Below are 18,651 nucleotides of genomic sequence, written 5' to 3' on the forward strand. Positions count from 1 at the left end.
AAGTGGTTTACCAGCAAGAAGTGCATAACATTTAGACTCTTAATTTCATCATTGAGCATTTATTAGGGACATAATGAGATCATACAACCATCACTAGTATAACTATGAGGATATGAATATGATCGATATTAGATAGGTATGTGAAAATCCAATCTAAGCATCAGAGACATGTAAGTCAAGATAACTACACGATTAGATTACCTAAGTTTAATTTAGCAAGATTACACCTGTATCAAGGCATAAGCGCCAGGATAAACCCTGAGTGCGGTCTTGCAAAACAATCAAGGATGATACATTTATAAGTCAAAGTGTTGAATAGGACAAGCATGAATGCTTACAACACTATAGACAAACAAAAGTATACCCACAAGCAGAAATCAAGAAAATGTGTCCCATGCCCCCAGTCTTCTAGTCAATGACATCCTTGAAAGACTATTAGGGAGGGAATACATGGCAAAGAAATCATCATAGACAGCACACAAAGTAGATAAATGTCAGCATAGCTCAGTCATTTAAGTGTTAAAGTGTGTGTGTGTAAGTCACTTGGCCATTTCTTCCAGACTTGATTCTGATAGTGAGATATCGCGACATCGGAGACCGTAGGTAAACTATCTGTAAAGTGTTAAAAAACACTTGATGTCAAAGTGGGGGAAGTGTTGAGAAACACTATTTTGTGAGTTGTCAAAGAAACCCTAATGCACAAGAATACCTCAATAGGCTAAGCAGTTGTGCCCCCAAGATGAGGACAAGAAACAATTCCAAGCTAGGAAATGTGTAGCAAAGTGGATGATTGAGATTGATAGACATAGGTGCAAGGGTTTCAAGTAGCGCCTGTTTCCAGGTTTTCACCACTTGACAGATTTTTTCAGGACTTTTTTCAATTTTGTATTTTTGATTTTTTTGGTGATACATCAAAGTTCCTATTGCTAGGTTTTCACTAAGATGATCATTTTTTTAGGACATTTTTTGATTTTTAGGATTTTTTTCAGGATCATATATATGGATTTTTTGAAATTTTTAGAATAATTTAGAGATCACTAGTTCTCAAGCAAGATCACATCATTTTCTCCCAATGTCTAGCAAGGTGTAGGACATGATGGAGAAAAAAGCCAGTGGATAAGCAAAGATGGATGAAAAAGGAGCATGAAGCAAGTAAAAGTGATCCTCAAGGACTGACTCCTCAAGAGTACCCAAGCTAGGGAAAGAGGTGAAATAGTCATATGAAGCATGTTTTGGATAAGCAATGGAAGAAATGAGCAAGATAACATGTAGGATAAGCGGTGAAGCCAACAAGTGAGATAGCATGAAGTGTGTAGTCCAAAAGAGTAGCCATGTCAAGAGACCTATGAGAACCATGTTTCATTTATTATGATCAAGACCAAGGGTTCAACTAGATAGGATAGCAATGGGATAGAGCAATAAAAATAAAGCTCAAGATGGAGGCTATGAGTGAATGGGAGAGAACAATAGAAAATCTCATGGATAAGATAGCCAATATGCAAAGATAGCTCAACATTGTCAAGATCAAAGAGAGAAGAGGGGATAGATGGATGATGGAAGAATTACGCATGATGCCTGTTTGCCAGGTTTTCATCATAGTACTTATCTAAGGTGCCACAAGAAGTCGTTTTCACCATAGGATGGATTTATTTCTCTTTACTTTTGCTACCAAGGTGCCACAAGAAGTGGTTTTCACCAAGGAACATTTTCATTTTTTTTTCATTTTTTTTTTTGAATTTTTAGAAAGAGCTCAAGCTTTTTGGATTTAGATAGTGCTCCTATAGGAAAGATAAGCCATGATAAGCCAAGACCATAGAAAGGTATGCTCAAAGATGTTGATAGGTTGATGAAAGGGAAATGGTAGTAGGAAGAATATATGGAGGATAAGAGTTCATGTATAGAAAGGAGGTGTAAGCTTTAGAGGATTTCATGTGGGTAGCTAAAATATTGGACAAGATCAACATTGACACACACCTTGAAGGGTATTGGAACAATGGAGGAATCATGGATGAAGTAGCTTGAGGTTTAGATGTATGAGGTGGTAGAAAAGATTTGGAAAAAAGTGGAGTGGAAGGCTTTGAAATATTTTTAGAAAGATTTTTGGAAAAAGATGGAATGGAAGCCTTTGGAAGCTTGAATGTCAACTTTGAAGTATTTTCAATATTCAAGTCTTTTAAAAGAGACTTGGGAATCCATATAGCTTTAGATTTTCCTTTGGATACTTCAAAACACATTTCTTCAATAATGGGTTTAGGAACCCATATTTTCTTTGATTTAGCTTTTTTAATAGTGGACCTTTGTAGTCTCTTTTGTGCATTCTCCTTCTTAGCATTCACATGTCGATTAGATGGGACATAGTGATCTTTATTTTTCAATGGATTCTTATGTTTATTCTCACTTCCAAAGGACTTGGGATTTGTGGATGAATAAGGATGATATGACTGGTTTAGGTGGATAGATGGGTGATAATTCATCAAGGATGAGCGTCTTTGTTCATCTTGAGGTATGATGGGAGAGCTAGGACTAGAAAATGTAGGAGATGAAGGAACATAAGGTCCCAATATAGATGGAAGGTTTGAAGGCTTTAGCTTTGATGGATAAGGACCAAGGATAGACTTAGGAGATGCAAATGGATAGTGAAAAGAGATATCAACATCTTTAGAATGAGCAACATGGTCAAAGCCATCAATAGACTCATGAGTACCTTTGATAGGAACAACATTTTTAATAGGAGCACTTGAAGCTTGAGCACAATTTTGAAGTGGATATGGAGAAGTAGAACATGAGGGGATTCTTTGATCTTGACAAGTAGCTTTGGATAGCATATGAAGAGAACTTTTCTCATAATTTTCAGTAAGCTCAAGGGAGATAATGGAAGTGGTATCTTCATCATACTTAGGAGGTGGATAAGACATAGGATATGGAGGAGTGAGATTTTGAAGGAGATGAAAGGGTGCTTGATCTTGATCTTTCTTAACATTTATAGCTTTTTCTTTTTGAGAGTCCTCTTGACATGGAGCCACTTCCACGGACAAGGGAGAATGAAGAGTGAATGGAGTAGTGCTTGGATTAGGCATAGTAGCACATGAAGGTTGAGGATGTTTAGGATTAGTAGCATGGAAAAGGTTTGCAACCAAGTGAAGGTTAGCTTGAGTTTCTTTTACAGGTAGCCCTTGAGGATACACATAGTCAATGTGGAAAGCACTAGATTCTTTATTTGATGGAGGCATGTTGGAAAGATTTGAAGTGTTGGGAGATGCACGAGTGTTGGAAGAAGTGGAAGATGTAATAGAGCTGCTACTAGACATAAGTTCATTAATGTAATCTTGCTCAAGAAAAGTATCCTCAACATATGAGTCACTAGAAGTTCCAATAATTCCATTATCAATAAGATCTTGGATTTTATGTTTTAGCTCAATGCAATCTGAAGTACAATGCTCATTATGTTGATGATAAGCACAATAGATATCCAAGAATGGGTTTCCATATGAGCTAGACTTAGGTAACAGGATGATCTTATTGCCAAGAAGTTTTTGCAATGTGTCATCACAAGAATCTTCTAAGGGAGTAAAATTTCTCTCAAAAGTATGTCTAGAGTCCTTTGGTTGTTTCTCAAGTGAATAGAATGCATTCATGTCTTCATCATTATCTTCATCAAAGATAGGTCCATCATGAAATTTTGTCATAGGCTCAAGTGCTTGTTCTCTACAAAGGTCTTTAGATCTAGAAGATGAAGACATTTTATGTCTTGAAGTAGAGCATGTAGACCTAGAAGAAGAGGATGACCTCAAAGAAGGTGACTCACATGCATGTAAAGACCTTAAGGAAGATTCATGTAATGATGCAATCTTCTCCTCCAACCTTTTCTCAAGTTTAGACTTCATTTCTATCATGCGCTTAGAGAGATGAAGGTAAGAAAGATCATTTGTCTCTTCTAGTTCTTTGTATTGTGCATATAGATCTTGAAACTCTTTAGTGACATGGAGGATATCATGATCATCTAGATTCAGTTGAAGTTTGGTAGCACAAGGTTTAGATCCCATAGTTTTAGATGCAAAGCCAAGCATAAAATAGTCTAGAAGATAACTTGATGTTGAAACTATAGGAGGTAGAGTGTTCACTTGCCAAGATAGTAGAGAGAGATTAAAGCGACTTGTCAAACAATATGTCCAAGAAATTTACGACATGAATGACTCAAGTCAATAGCTAGGCAAGATGCCCAAATAGCCAAATAAATAGAGCAAGCAGGGTGACAAGTGAACAACTTTCCCAACCCAAGAGTGTAGTCAAGAAATCAAGGTAACCATTTTAGCAAAAGGATAACTAGCAAGCATGCATAGACCATGAAGATAGAAAGACCAAGAGAACCAAGACCAAAGAGTCACTTTAAGCATGTTCAAGAACTAGAGACATAGAAAATCAAAATCAAATGATGTGACTCCCCTTAGCAAGCAACACAAGAAAAAATGTTAAGACTTGATGCTTTGACTTGGTTGACAAAGTTTGACAATAGTTAATAGCATAGAAAGTTTGATGTTCAAAAGCAATTTCTTTCCAAGCAAGATAGTGACACATGGAGTATTCTTCAAACAATCAAGCAAGGGACAAAGCAACCTTGCATGATACAAGCATATGTGACGTCTCAAAAGATTTTTTTAGAATTATCGTCATGTGTATGTTCAAAAGATTTTCACAAGTATACCACACTCGAGAACACATCAAGCAATATCTACCTAGAAGTCATGGTTCATTACTCAACAACTTGGCCCACGCTTGATGCTCCTTTGCCTCACACCAAGTGGTTTCCCACAAGAGATATTGGCTTTGTCATGGAAATGCCATAAGCACAACCAAGGGAACACATATGGTGAGTGTAAATCTTGGGGTGATCCGGGTAGTCCACTAGGATCAATCCTTGCACCAAGAAGTTGAGCGGCTAAAAAAGGTAGTTACTAACTTAGGATGTTTAGATAGGGCTTCCGTTCATAGTGTTCCTCTTGCTCCCAATTACGGGACACCTCACCTTGCGATGAGTAACCGATCTCGCGATCACAAGAGTACCTTAAGCATTCTTGCCTAGTGATCTCCCTATGGTCGAAATCCCATAAGCGATCACACTAGGCGAAGACAAACACTACGTCTACCAAAGTTTTGTGTCCTTGGTAGCCTTGAGTTTATAGTGGGTTGGAAGAGCTAGGTAATCGGCTTGTTCCCACTTGGGTCGTTCCTCTCAGGTTGTCCGAGAGCAGGCCCTCTAAAGGATTCTAACTACACAAAGAGTGGATCAACTTTCGAAAGTCAAGATTTCTGATTCACCACAAGGGTGAAGAGCATACTCTCCTATTCCAATTGTTTTCTCCCAAACACGCCAAGAAGATTCAGTTACCCCTTGCTTTTGAAACCAAATGGCAAGTCAAGATTTCTGATTCACCACAAGGGTGAAGAGCATACTCTCCTATTACCAAAAGACTCCAATCACAAGTTTTATGTGCCTATGAAAAATGAACAATTATTCAATGCCACACATGAAAACAAAAAAGCAAGAAATTTGGGTTTTTATGCTTTGGGCAGCCCTGCAAACAATCGTTAGTAGCCCTTGTGCATTTGAAGCTTTGACATGCGTTCTTTTTATGCAATGTTTCAATTTTTTTCACAAGGATGGCAACCTGAAATCACAACTTGTTAGCAACAAAAGTTAGTGTGAAATAACATAAAAATATGCAATAAAAAGTGGTGAGTTGCTTCAAAAATCTAATTTATCTTCCAACCAAGAACATGCAAAGAAAGTGCAAGTTAATCACAAATGCTTTCATTTTTACTCTTTGGTTTTGACCTAGTCAACAAGATTGGACTTGTTTGCTATGATTTCGTATCCAAAAATGAAAATGAAAAAAAGAGACCCCTGTCAAAAATCAGAGAGCTTTCCAAAAATGCAAGAAATTTTAAAAAATCTCTTCATTTGCTTCCTAGAGATTGATTTTGTCAAAACAGGCCAAATTTATCAAATCGAGTTTTTGATCCTTAATACGATCTCAAAATTCAAAACACAAAGAAAGAACCCCCATTAGAATTGAAAAAGCTTTTTAAAAATGTAAGTTTTTTAAAAAAAATCGCTGATTTTCGATCAGAAACGACTTTTTATGAAAAACAAAGAAAAACTAATAACTCCCGAAAATCATGTCAAAATACTCTGAAAATCGGACTGAGACATTTTGAGCATATATCCAACCTGCAAAAAAAATTTCAAAACCAAACTCCAAGCGGTTTAAAAGATATGATCAAATCTTTAAACCAACTAAGTTTTTGGCCTTCAAACCAATTTACTTATGGCTTGGCCTTAAAACCAAAGTGATAATTCTACAAAAGCATTTGATTAGACCCAATATGCTGCTGTAAAAAAACCAAAGATAAGAAATGAAAGCAAATGGAGCTAAAATTTTGATTCAAACCCCACGGTGGGCGCCAAAAATGTACACTCGAAAGTGTCACACTCTAAACCATTCTATCCAAACGATTCCATGAGTTGGAATGCTTGGATGCCGGCTTAGAGCTCCCTATCCACGGAGTGCAAGAGAGTGTATTTCAAGTTCAAGGGCTCTCAGTTGAGCCTTAGGAATACTCTTCTTGCTAGTAAACCATGCAATGGGAGGTTCCAAAGACAAGATGCAAGAATGCAAATGTCTCAAGGAGTTCCTCAAGAATGCAATGCAAATGAAGATTAAGCTAGAATGAATATGAAAAATACAGCTATTCTAAGCATGGATGAGAGTGTTACAATCCAAATATTAAGCTATGTGAGATAGATTATTGCAAAATAGAAGCTAAACTAATATGCAACATGAATCTAAACTAAAATGCTATGGTATGAGAGAATGTAGACAAGAAATAGAAGTTCTCCACAAAGCTCCAAAGAAACCTGTTAGAAAACCTGCAGCATAACAATATTCAAAAGATGGATGGATTGAGGGGGAAAGCTCTCTCCCTTTTAAAGATGTATGGACGGTAGAGATCAAGATGAAGATGGTGGATGATCAACGGTGGAATTCAAAAAGAGGAGTGATCCATGTGCACACACAAGTCAACCAATAGAATTTAAGTTGACTTGTCACATAAGACAAAAGTCACAAAGCTTTTTCTTTTAATTGCAAAATAGAAAAAGGACTTTATGTGTGCACTTTAAGTGGGTTAGAAGAATGGGATATTTTATTTAATTAAAAGGGGACATGTTCTTTTAATCAAATAATGAACTTAGGATAGCATAGTCAAACTATAGATTATAATCAAATAAATTGATTGTTAGCAATTTGGCTTAAGTAAGTGATTAAATTAATTTAGCCAAAATGTTGAAAAGGGGGCTAATAGTCTAGATGACCATTTTTAGGTGATTACAATTACCTTACGTTGTTCCGTCATATTCGGAACCATAACCGATATCTGTTGAAACTCATCTAAAGATCCACCTTGTCGCAACTGTTCCAAATCCTTGTAGTAGACCTCAATGTCCTTCCTGTCAAAATGAGTGATCAGCTTAGAGCTGAAAATCTCGTAAGATGTAATGAGACCATGATCCTGGGTGACTAGTCCATGATGCCACCAATCATATGCTGCTTCCTCTAAATGCATCGTGGCAAATCTAATAGCTTTTGTTTCTAACATGAGTTTGAGTGTCAGGAATGTGTCTAACTTGTGAATCCAAGCCCTAGTAGATGTCTTACTGCTGCCATCAAAATTGGGGAGAGATAACTTGTTCATGGCGTGCTTATTCTGTGCCCTAGGCCTCCTATCGTGTTGTGTCCACTCCGACTCCCATTTTTTATTCATGTATTGAGTAAAGGTCAGATTATGCTTAACCGGATCAAGGAACAGATCCCATTCATCATACATAGCCATAACATTATCCAAACGCAAGCCTGCTGCTGCAGGTTGGGCTACCTCTTCTTTGGCATTATTCTCAGCAAAAATGGGCATCAATGGCCTGTAAGTGTTCCATGCGGGGGCCCTAGCAGCTTGTGGTGATCTTGCCACACTACCACCTCCACTGTGATGATTCAGTGCTCTCCTATGTGTTAGAGCTAGCTACTGAAGTGTAGTGACAATATTATTCTATCCATCTCTAATAGCATGCAAGATTTCCCTCACTTCTCGTTACTATTCATTCGCATCGTGAGCTATTCGAGTGACATGTACTTGTTTAGCTTGTTTAACCTATATGCTTGTCTCAAAGGTTAACTCCTCATCAACTGTGTAACTATCCTCAATATCAATCTAGTCTAGAGGTCCTGCCTGTTGAAGTCGGATGTGACTAAAATTATATGGCTTCCTATTCATGTCTATCTGACATTTTTCTTGTTTTAACCAGCCTGCAACTCCAATAGTTTACCCACAAGTTGGCAAGTCTTGTGGCTCTAATACCACTACAATGATCCAAACCCAAAAAACAAGAGGACTCAACAAAAATAACCAACACAAAGAGGGGAATGTTGTTATGCTGTGCTATGAGTTCGACCTCTTTTGTTATGTCGGTGACAATCGGGGCTAATATAAAGAGGCGAGAAGATAATACATGGAACAAATTGAATGCATCTCATTACTTATTTATTCGTTTACATACATTTTATTTAATCCGCATATATATATATATATATATATATATATATATATAGAGAGAGAGAGAGAGAGAGAGAGAGAGAGAGAGAGAGAGAGAGTACGTATTAGCTAATAAATAAAACTTGCAGCCACCCAAACTAGAAAGGGGACGACAGGCATATCTTTATATTCAAACGAAAGACAATAAGGAAGAGGTACCTGGAGTTGGCGTCTGGTACTATAGCCCTCATAATCCCCTATAATGCTTCCTACGACATGCTCATATTTGAGAGTTATGCTACTTGCAGAGAGCTCGTACTTGGTAGCAATGCCACTCGAATGCTGCCCACGACCCTGATTTCTTGGTGAATGGTCTACAAGCAATGTTCTGTCGTGCAACCTACCACTGCAATGTGATTGGAGGAGGTAGCTATCACAAGTTACAACCTTCCAACTGGTATTAACATTGCCGCACCCTATAACCTCTTCTCCATTACGCACGTAGCTTACTCTATACTCTCACTACTTCCCTACTGATAGTGATCCAAGCTCCTCGGGTTAGGCCCTGAACATTATACTAATGTTTCCCTTTGCATGTTACTGATACCATACTCCTCCCATAACCACACATGTAGACAATGACCTTACGATTCACCTAGCTAGGTTAAAGGACTTACAAGTGATTCTACTACCATTTGGTTTGCTTTTGAAGTAGACTCAACTGAATAATATATGTTGCAAATTCGTACCTAAACTTGGAACAATCTTCGAAGAGATACTGGGGCTACATCCAATTTCCCAATTCTCCTTAAGAGGTTTTGTCTTTAAGAAAGCCAGTCACATTTAAGCAACCTTGACGTTTTTTAAACAATATTATAATTCATGGTGTCAATCCCAAGGAAGCTCATTGCTTTTATAACCTCGATATGAGGGGAAGTACAAACAACTAGGCAATGTGGGATAAAAGCCATTTTCACCTTCTAGTCACTAAAGTTACCTTTTTTATAAAATGACTTTAAGTCATAAAGTAACTTTATAAATCCATTGTATAAAATAAAGTGACTTAACTATAGAAAAGCTCCTCCACTTAAATATTTCTCCAATGAAACCAAATAAACTCTTGTGACTGGCTGGCATCCTCAAGATTTATTTCGTTAGCGTATCCGGATGGAAAGACAGACCAACAAGGCGCCAGTAAGGCCTAGCGCAGAGAAGGGGACATTACAGCATAGGCATTCTTGCTGATGATTCAAGTTATGGCAGTGACATCTTGAGGCATGATGAGATGGTTCCCTTACATATGGGACATGCATTGGTCTAGCTGATTTAGGAGGTTGGTGACTCACTGATGATCTAATCCTACATCCAAGATCGTGTTGACAGGTTGGTTTGGGATCTAGGGGATAGTAGGATGCATGTTTTCATTTTGTGGGTTATATTGTGATACTACAGAGTTTGAGATTCATGATCAGAATTGTGCAACCTACAAATACATCAGTACTTCATAGATTGACTTGGGATCTAGAGATCGTAGTGATAGATGGGTTGCATTCCCGCTCTGGGTACTCCAACATGGCTGGTCATGACTTTAGAGTTACTAGACGGATATGGGACCCTAGTATCACTTTGTGGACTCATGATTGCTTGAGGGCAAGCAATCTAGACGAAGGAGGACTTGTAATGGCCCTTTTTGGGACATTAAGAATTCTAGAGTCAATTTCATGAAATATTTAATGTGGCTTATGAGAGCTTAATGCTGATTTATAAAAAGGGTCAATTTAATATTAAAAGGGCATTAATAAGAGACAAAATGACAAGATGACAATGAGACAGGGTAGAGGAAGTTGAAGAGTCATGGTATTGGACAATAAAAGGAGGAGAGATAGTTTCATAGGGGCATGTTTGGATTTGAGATTGATTTTATGGTTTGTCTTTTGAGAACTTTGGGTAGCTGCTAGCTTTCTTGTTGAAGGAGGAACCTTCAAGATTTTCTAGGTGGATTGGACGTAGCCTCGATTCATCTTCTTCGGTGGATTCACGTTAGAATTCACATCTAGGATTACAGGTGCATGTTGTATTTCCTCTCCAATTTGATTGTGACACACTATTTCTAAGTTTGGATTTTATGCTTTTTGGTTGCTGTATTGCTGATTTATAATACAATGACAATCCTGAAGTTGTATTTAAACTGATTATTTTAATGAGTATTTTGGTTCATTGCTAGTTTAATCTGTCAGTTTTATCTGCAAAATATGTGTTTTTCTGAAAATTATTCGTGAGCGAATTTGAGGAAAATATCCTACTTGGATATTATATCATCACTCATAATTTCAGATTTTCTATAACTATTAAATAATATTTAAACTATTAAGTAATATTTAAAAAAAGTTTGATGTGCCCATGTACCGCTGTTCCCTATTTTGAAAAATAGTTGTATCCGTACCAGTACCAGTACCTTACGTACCCAAATACCTCCGTGCCTAGGCAACATTGGTTAAATATTATATGCCAAGATGGTTTAAGAGCATCATGGGGATCACACTTTCCAACTATTAGGTGGACATACTACTTCCTATTCTAGTGTCCAAGTTGGGGATTCAAAAGGAAATTGGGGCACTATTTAACATGATCCTCTCATGCAAAACACTTTGAATCCTGTAACCATAGAAGAAAAGATGATCTTCATAAGTGCAAAACAACATAATGGGATTCTAAGAGGTAGACAGGCTCAGAAACTGAGACAAAATCAAAAGAAAAAAAATTAAAATCCCTATTTTTATTAAAGATAAACAACAGTAATACGTATAAAGGAAACGGAGAGATAATAGGAAACATGGAGAACCTTGAGTCAAATATGGGTAAATTAGAAGGGCTCATTGCAACTGAGCTCACTGAAAAAGTGCCCTAGGAACATTTTAAATTTACATCTGCACTGCTATTATGGTCATCGTGGTTACATGTGGAAGAGCTCATGAGAATGAAAACAAGACTCGAAGTTCTAGAAACAAAGGGGACATATGAATGCAGCATGCTAGAAGAAGTTAAAGAGACCAACACAAAGCTGGAAAAGGAGAGTAAAATACTTTTGAGAACAATTTTTAATTCTCTAATGTGATATGGAAATAGGACAACAAGAGACAATAATTGGTCACTGTAAAACAAGAATTAGATCAACTAAAAACAGCTGAAAATAAGAAGCCAAAATTTTTGGGAGAAGACATAATACTAATAAAGGTGATCCAATCAGTTTTAGCAGACATTGAGTTGAAAAAAATATCAGTTAAGAGATCAGACAGAAGAGGCAAATCATGGGCACAAGTGTTAAGTGTATCAATGAATGAGCAAAATGAAATCATAGAAAAACAAATCAAGAAACAAACAAAAGAAGAAAAAGGCAGAGCAACCAAGGTGACAAACATATAATTGAAGATTTGAGGTACTTTGGTGACGAGGGAACCAACATTTTAAGGACCTCCATAAACTAAGTTGCCTGTTTGGATTCTGGTCCGTATGCGGGTTCGAAATTTGCTCAATTTTTTTTGGGCTGGGCTCAGGTTCGTTTTGGATTCGTCTGTACAAGATTTTTAAAAATAAATAAAATTATATATGTAAACATATGCTGCAGTAAATAAGTTCATACACCACTATGCTAATATTAAAGCAATTTTAGCAAAATACACCACTACATATATTAACGACTTAGTTTGAATGGCATGACAAAATGTCAAAATACACCACCATATGAAATTTTCAGTTCAAAAACAGTAATGTTAACATTCCTAATCAATCATATGTGATCAAATATCATCAAAGAATTCATCATCATTAGGCAATTGTTGATTAGAAGCACAATTAGTGACATAAGCATCAGTAGTCTCAGTCGTAGCCTTAGGATCAGCTTCATCATCACAATGTATCTCATGAGCACCGTCATTGATTGCAAGTGCATCAAAGTGGCCTTCCAATTCCGCTCTGGTTCAACATCTCAATGTTTTGCCTCCCCTTTTTTGCAGGTATTCTCTTTGTGATTGTGAGCCTTAAGTTTGAATGCACAAAGACCAAGCTATCTGCCTTCTTGGAGTTTAGTCATTTGCAATTTATTGAGTGGATGATGGAGTATGTGCTCCAATTCCTCTCAGAAAAAAACGCATCTGTGTCCCCCCACTCCAAAACGAAAAATTCCATGCATTGGCGCACTCAATTCTCGCATCCGTATCCGGATTCAAACCTGAATTGGTAACTTAGCTTACCACTGGTTGAGTCAGAGTATCGATTACTGAAATAACAGTGACAAAATAATTGTCTGAATTCCACAGAGGCGACTTCATGCTGGAATGTTTTTTCAGTGACAGGGTTTACAACAGTTGAAAGTGGGTTTCTGTTTGCTGCCACAAGAAAAATAAACTAAAGAGAGTTTTATACTATTCCATTATGATGAGGGCATTTTTGGAGTTATTCTTTTTACCGATATTAAATTTTAATAGTATTTTTAATTTTTATGTTCATTTTTTTCAAAACACATGGTTTGAGACTAAGTCTCGAATGACTTCTGCTAAGAAAGCAGACTTGCAAAGGCTCTAATTTGCTATCAATTTCATGAATTTTGAGCAGTTCAGCCACCAGAATTCGTTACTGGTAACTGAGCTGGGTATTTTATGAGTTCTGACAGAGACTTGCTTAGTCTTGATACTATGTGTTGTTTGCTCCAACATTACCAAATCAGACATATTCAGGTTGATTGTGGGTAAACAGCTTCCTGGAATCAGATTGGGTAGTGTTTTTCTCACCAAAAATGTTTTCGGAACTTTATTTGTCAAAACTGGCGACTCCAGTGATGACATGGCAATTCCAGAAGAAATCTTGACTGTTCTACCTGGAAACATGATTCCCAAAAGATCTTCAAATTTTTTGTTCTCCCTATACATTGTCCTATCATGGTCTCACTGTTGGAATGTATTCTATAACTGTCAAATTTAGAAATTTTTTGCTCAGGACTGGGATAATTGGGCTAGCTGGAAAAGCCTCTGTCGAGTGCCTGATTTAGTCCATCTACGTGCTCCTCAATACATGTTTATTCCTTTTAATTGGGGTGGGCAGGAGTAAACGGCTGATGTGCATTACAGGGCAAGGACATTACTGTCCATGTTTACTATTTAATAAGATTACCGCAGAGTTGCTCCTTGAATAGAGCACTCAAATGCCCCATAATACCATCTCCATAATGCTTAGAGTGTATTCGCATTGGAGACAACTACCCACTTAGTACAAGCTTTTCGTACTTCTTTTCATAATATATGAGTTTTTTATGAATGTTGGTATTTAATATTTACATTAAAAGGTATAAAAAAATAGTTTTATCCATATATAATGTGGTATTCCTACCCTGCTTTAATTTTTTTCCTATTTATCATTAGTACTTAGCATGTTAAAAAATAAATTTAATAGATTATAGTTTTGAATAATTTTTAAAGTGCAAACATCAATATATTAATGATCTATATGTTTCTATATGAACATTTCTAGAATGTACCCAGAATATTGTCATACCTGATTCCACTTTAGTAACTCGGATTATTAATAGTAGTACTGTTTAATAAATATTATATACTTTGTTTATTGTTTCTAAATGAATAATTTAGTAATTATTATTAATACTATATATGACAAAGTTGTATATGATTTCTTATATGCTTTTTGTCAATGCCATAAATACCAAAGTATTCTTCAGCTTCAGGAGTGTCGCTGACTCTTAGCATCTCAAGTGGATGATACAAGGAAGGGTTAAATATGAAGGCTGCTAAAAATGAGGACTGTATCTCATATGAAGATGGCTACGCTCATTAAGATTTAAGTTGAGATGCAAAATCTCCATAATTTATTTGAATATATTTTTGGATTGGATTATTTGAGATGTTTTCGTCATCAATGCTTCAGACCACACTCCATGATCTTTCATCAGGATAAGCAATCTCTCATTTCTCTTTTCTTGCTTTCTCATCTCGATGATGGACCATGGAATGCGATCTGAAACAGTGATGAAGAAGAAAGCTCACATTGTTTAATCCAGAAATATTCAATCTAATAGTTGAGATGATTAATGGAGGCCTGGGCTTTTCTTATCTATTATGACTAACTATAAGAGTACACTCGGTTTACATTTCAATTTGGATCTAGAAATTAGATGGCATTTAGGTTATTGATGTACCAAAATGATGTGATTCACAAGTGTCTCAGATCTTTCTTGGAAGTCAAATAAAATCAATTCCTTTTAGCTAATTTAAAGAACCTACCTTTTACACATTTCCTCTTTTCTTGCAGTCTTTGCAGGCAGGCATCATATGGGTTAATTGCTCTCAGCCGTGCTTTTGTCAAGCACCTTGGGGAGGGAACAAACGTAGTGGCTTTGGTAGAGAACTTGGAGAATGGTTTGTATGCGATGCTTGATCATATTTCACTTCTACTGCCAACTTCCTTTTGATTATTATATTTTATTGTAATATTGGATGTTAAAATGAATATTTTGGTTCAGATGATTTGATTCCATGTCATGTTAAATTTTGTTTTGCAGGGGACTTGAAAACTACATGACTGTGAAGCAAGTGACAGAATATGTTTCGAATGATCCTTGGGGATGGTATCCATCACCTTCAAGGCTGTGAATTATTGACTTTTGCAAAGGTTTTTGAATGAGAGCCATTATAATGGACATTTACATATCTAATGGTAAAATTAAAGTATAGAATAAAGCTTCGTATATTTGGAAGGTTATAGATAAACTGTCTTCACTCTAGCAAGCCCCTTATTTGACATGCTAGAAAAGAAGTCTGTGAAATAAGTCCGGTGATATTGAACCCAAGTTATGACAAAATCTTTGATTTGGAATACAATTAAGTGATTAATTATATATGTTTACTTCCACAGCGAGATTGGTTCTACAAATAATGTACTTCTAGTGTGACAGAATATTAGTTTTTCTGCTGAATTATTATTTACTGCAGATTTAGAACATCACCTTATGTATATCTAAAATAGGATGGTCTACTTGTGTCAAGTTGATTGATGTGATCCAATAAATTGGGTCCGAACCTTCTTGACTAGGTTTGTTTGGGTGCTGAAAAGGGGTTAATACAAGAAGTTTGTCATGTTATGGTGAGTTAGGTTATAGAGAGGGTTGATATGAATCCAAGGACTATTTTGGATAGTATGTGATCTATCTGGAAGTCTTTAGATAAGTTTCAGATTTGAGAATGACTTTTTTTCCTATGCTCCACAAAGTTTCCGGGATGGGGACATTTAGGGGATGGGGACGCGTTTACGGTATGGGTACGGGTTGAAGCCAAAATTTAGGAAATAGAACCTCAGGGGACGACGATTAAAAACATAGGAGATTTTATATATATAGAGTATTAGAGACAGATTCCAAACATGCATATCATAACATTGATAAATGATTTACCATAGAGTCATAGACACTTTAGAAGATAATTACATGGAAATTGAAAACTTAGAACTATCAAGATTCAAATGACAATATGATATATGAAATATCCGAATATCACATACATATAGAAAAAATGCCTGAGTATCAATGTATCACGCATGAAATCAAAATAACATAATGATAAAGTAAATACTAGAAGTCTAAATGAGATGTCCTAATCGAAAAAAAATAATGTATCTGAGTATCTACAAAGTGGAAAGCCAAATATATGGTTGTCGTAAGAATCTAAATCTATATCTAAATCAAGATCAACTTCTCCCTCTGAATCATTGGCAGGGGTAGGCAAAAGGTCCTCATCCAATGAAACATCAAGCAGCCTTGGAGGCGTGCCATCCTCATCAATCTGCAATGCATAATCGGGATTAACATTCCAACGTAGTGGTGGAATCTATCGATACTCAAGACTCTACCACTCCTCTAGTCACAATGCACTATGAACGACCACAACCTTCTCCGATCGTCTAGAGTTAACATTGTTCCTCTTGATTGATTGGATAAAGTTATATGTAAATCAATTCCTTGCTACTACAAAGGAACTCACAAGCTATGAAAGAAGACAAATGGCAAGAGCTTTCAGCTTAGGTGCATCTTTACCATGCCACGTCCACCATCCAATTGGGTCCCTCTGAGCTACTGTAGTTCTATCAGTCCTCGCCTCTAGTCTACCAAAAGTTGGACCACAAAGATTGGCAAAGTCAAGCCATTGCCCTTGAATATTTGCAACATCCTCTCCATGTTACATTTTTGAAAGGGCCTTGAAGAATGGCAGCAGCTATCCAGCCATGAAATTCAATCGTTGGATGCCATGCCATGCCTCATACCCATTCCTGGCATCATGCCTTTATTTGTACATGTTGTCAGTACTTTACTATGCTTGTCTTGTCACTTGTATGTTGTTCACAATTTTGTTATCTTTTTTACTTTAAAATAATAAATTCATTTTTTATAAAAAACAAAATTGCCAACTCAAAGTTATATTTTTAGATATTAACATTTTATAATATGTTTTAAAATAAATCAAAGTTTTTTAATATTTATTTTTAAAAATGTTTACAATGTTTTTTAACAAAACTTTATGATGTCAACTTTTAAAAAACCATTAACCATGTTTTTCTTTATAATTTATTTAAAATATAATATATATTTTAAAGATATTAAATAGGTTTATAATTTATATTTATATATATAATTGGTAAATTTTATATATATTACTTCTAATTGAAATTTGGATGATAAAAAGTAATTATGATAATGTTAAAAATGTTTTATTTTTATTTTTTAACTATGCAAATTTATAATTAAAAGTGACTCTACAACCATTAATTAAAATAAAAATAATTTTAAGAAAGATAATAAATATAGATATTTTCAATATGTAATATAAAAAATCTATTAAGTATTCAAAGTAATATTGACAAATCTCTGCCAATAGTGGCATGTTGTGATGGTTAAGTTGTTGCGTTGTTATCCTTGCCATCCAAGTTCAAATCTCATGGGGATGAGGTCCCCCGTTTGTGGCCTCACTGGTTCATAGCTCCAGGTCAAAGCGTTGGTGGTACCGGTGGGCGTGTCGCACCAGCGCTACCGGTCACGTTAAAAAGTTTACCAGGCGCATTTTCAAAAAAAAAAAAAAAAATATTGACAAATCTCTAAACAATATTTTCATGTTAATGTATTTTTCATATTTATTAATTGTTTTCCTTCAAACTTTCCTAATTAATTTATTAAAATCAAACTTGTTATTATTTAATTATTATACTTATTAATTATTCCAAATTATATATTAAAGGTTCTATATTAAATTTATCATTATTGATATTAGCTTATTTTTAATCCTTATTTTTATACAATTAAAAATTTATAATTAAAAAAAATATAGAATTATAATTTATATATTTATTTAAAAATAAATTTAATTTTACACAAATTTTGATAAAAATATGGTAAATAGTTTAATCATATATATATATATATATATATATATATAATATAATTTAATTAACTTAATATATAATACAAATGTAGCATATTTTAAAATTATATTAAAATTTAACTAACATACTATATAATAAATCTTTCATTTATCTTAATAAATATCATACAATATTAATTTCTTATAAATAAATAAAATCGTCTAAATTTTTTGTTCTCTTTAAAATCATTTGATCAAGAATGCAATTATTATTGTTAAACTGAAAAGTTTGCAATATACATTTGTGAAACATTTATTAAGTACAAATAAGGTATGAGGCATCTACTAAGTGTCAATATTATTTTTATATTAAATTTTATTATTTATAATAAATTTAAATAGTTAGTGTCAATATTTTTTTTAATAATAAATTTAGATTTACTGTAATATAAATTAAAGAAAACATACTAAGTATTATTGTGAATAGCTTGAACACATTGATAAAAGTATTGACAACATGTACAAATAAAGGTGTCATGACAGGTATGGGTATGAGGCATGGCATTGCATCCAACCAACGAATTGTGAGGTTGGAGAGACGTTGCCTTGAAGAAGCACTCCTTAACCTATATTCAACAAACAAAAATTTAGA

At 35.2% G+C, this 18,651-nt stretch overlaps 1 protein-coding gene across 1 annotated transcript in view; it reads left to right on the forward strand.

The window, feature by feature from the left end:
• The window catches only part of LOC149547925 (aminoaldehyde dehydrogenase 2, peroxisomal-like), a 231,743-nt gene extending 216,233 nt beyond the window's left edge, over window positions 1-15,510 (forward strand). The window contains exons 14-15 of the mRNA XM_089791969.1: window positions 14,905-15,011; window positions 15,155-15,510. Of these exons, the coding sequence (XP_089648095.1) occupies window positions 14,905-15,011; window positions 15,155-15,245 (198 nt within the window). The 3' untranslated portion in view covers window positions 15,246-15,510. The remainder of the gene's footprint in view (window positions 1-14,904; window positions 15,012-15,154) is intronic.
• Window positions 15,511-18,651: the final 3,141 nt, after the last annotated feature.

This window comes from Cupressus sempervirens, chromosome 7 (genome assembly GCF_028749045.1).
Source record: "Cupressus sempervirens isolate cs-2001-9-10 chromosome 7, ASM2874904v1, whole genome shotgun sequence".
In the NCBI taxonomy this organism is placed as follows: domain Eukaryota; kingdom Viridiplantae; phylum Streptophyta; class Pinopsida; order Cupressales; family Cupressaceae; genus Cupressus; species Cupressus sempervirens.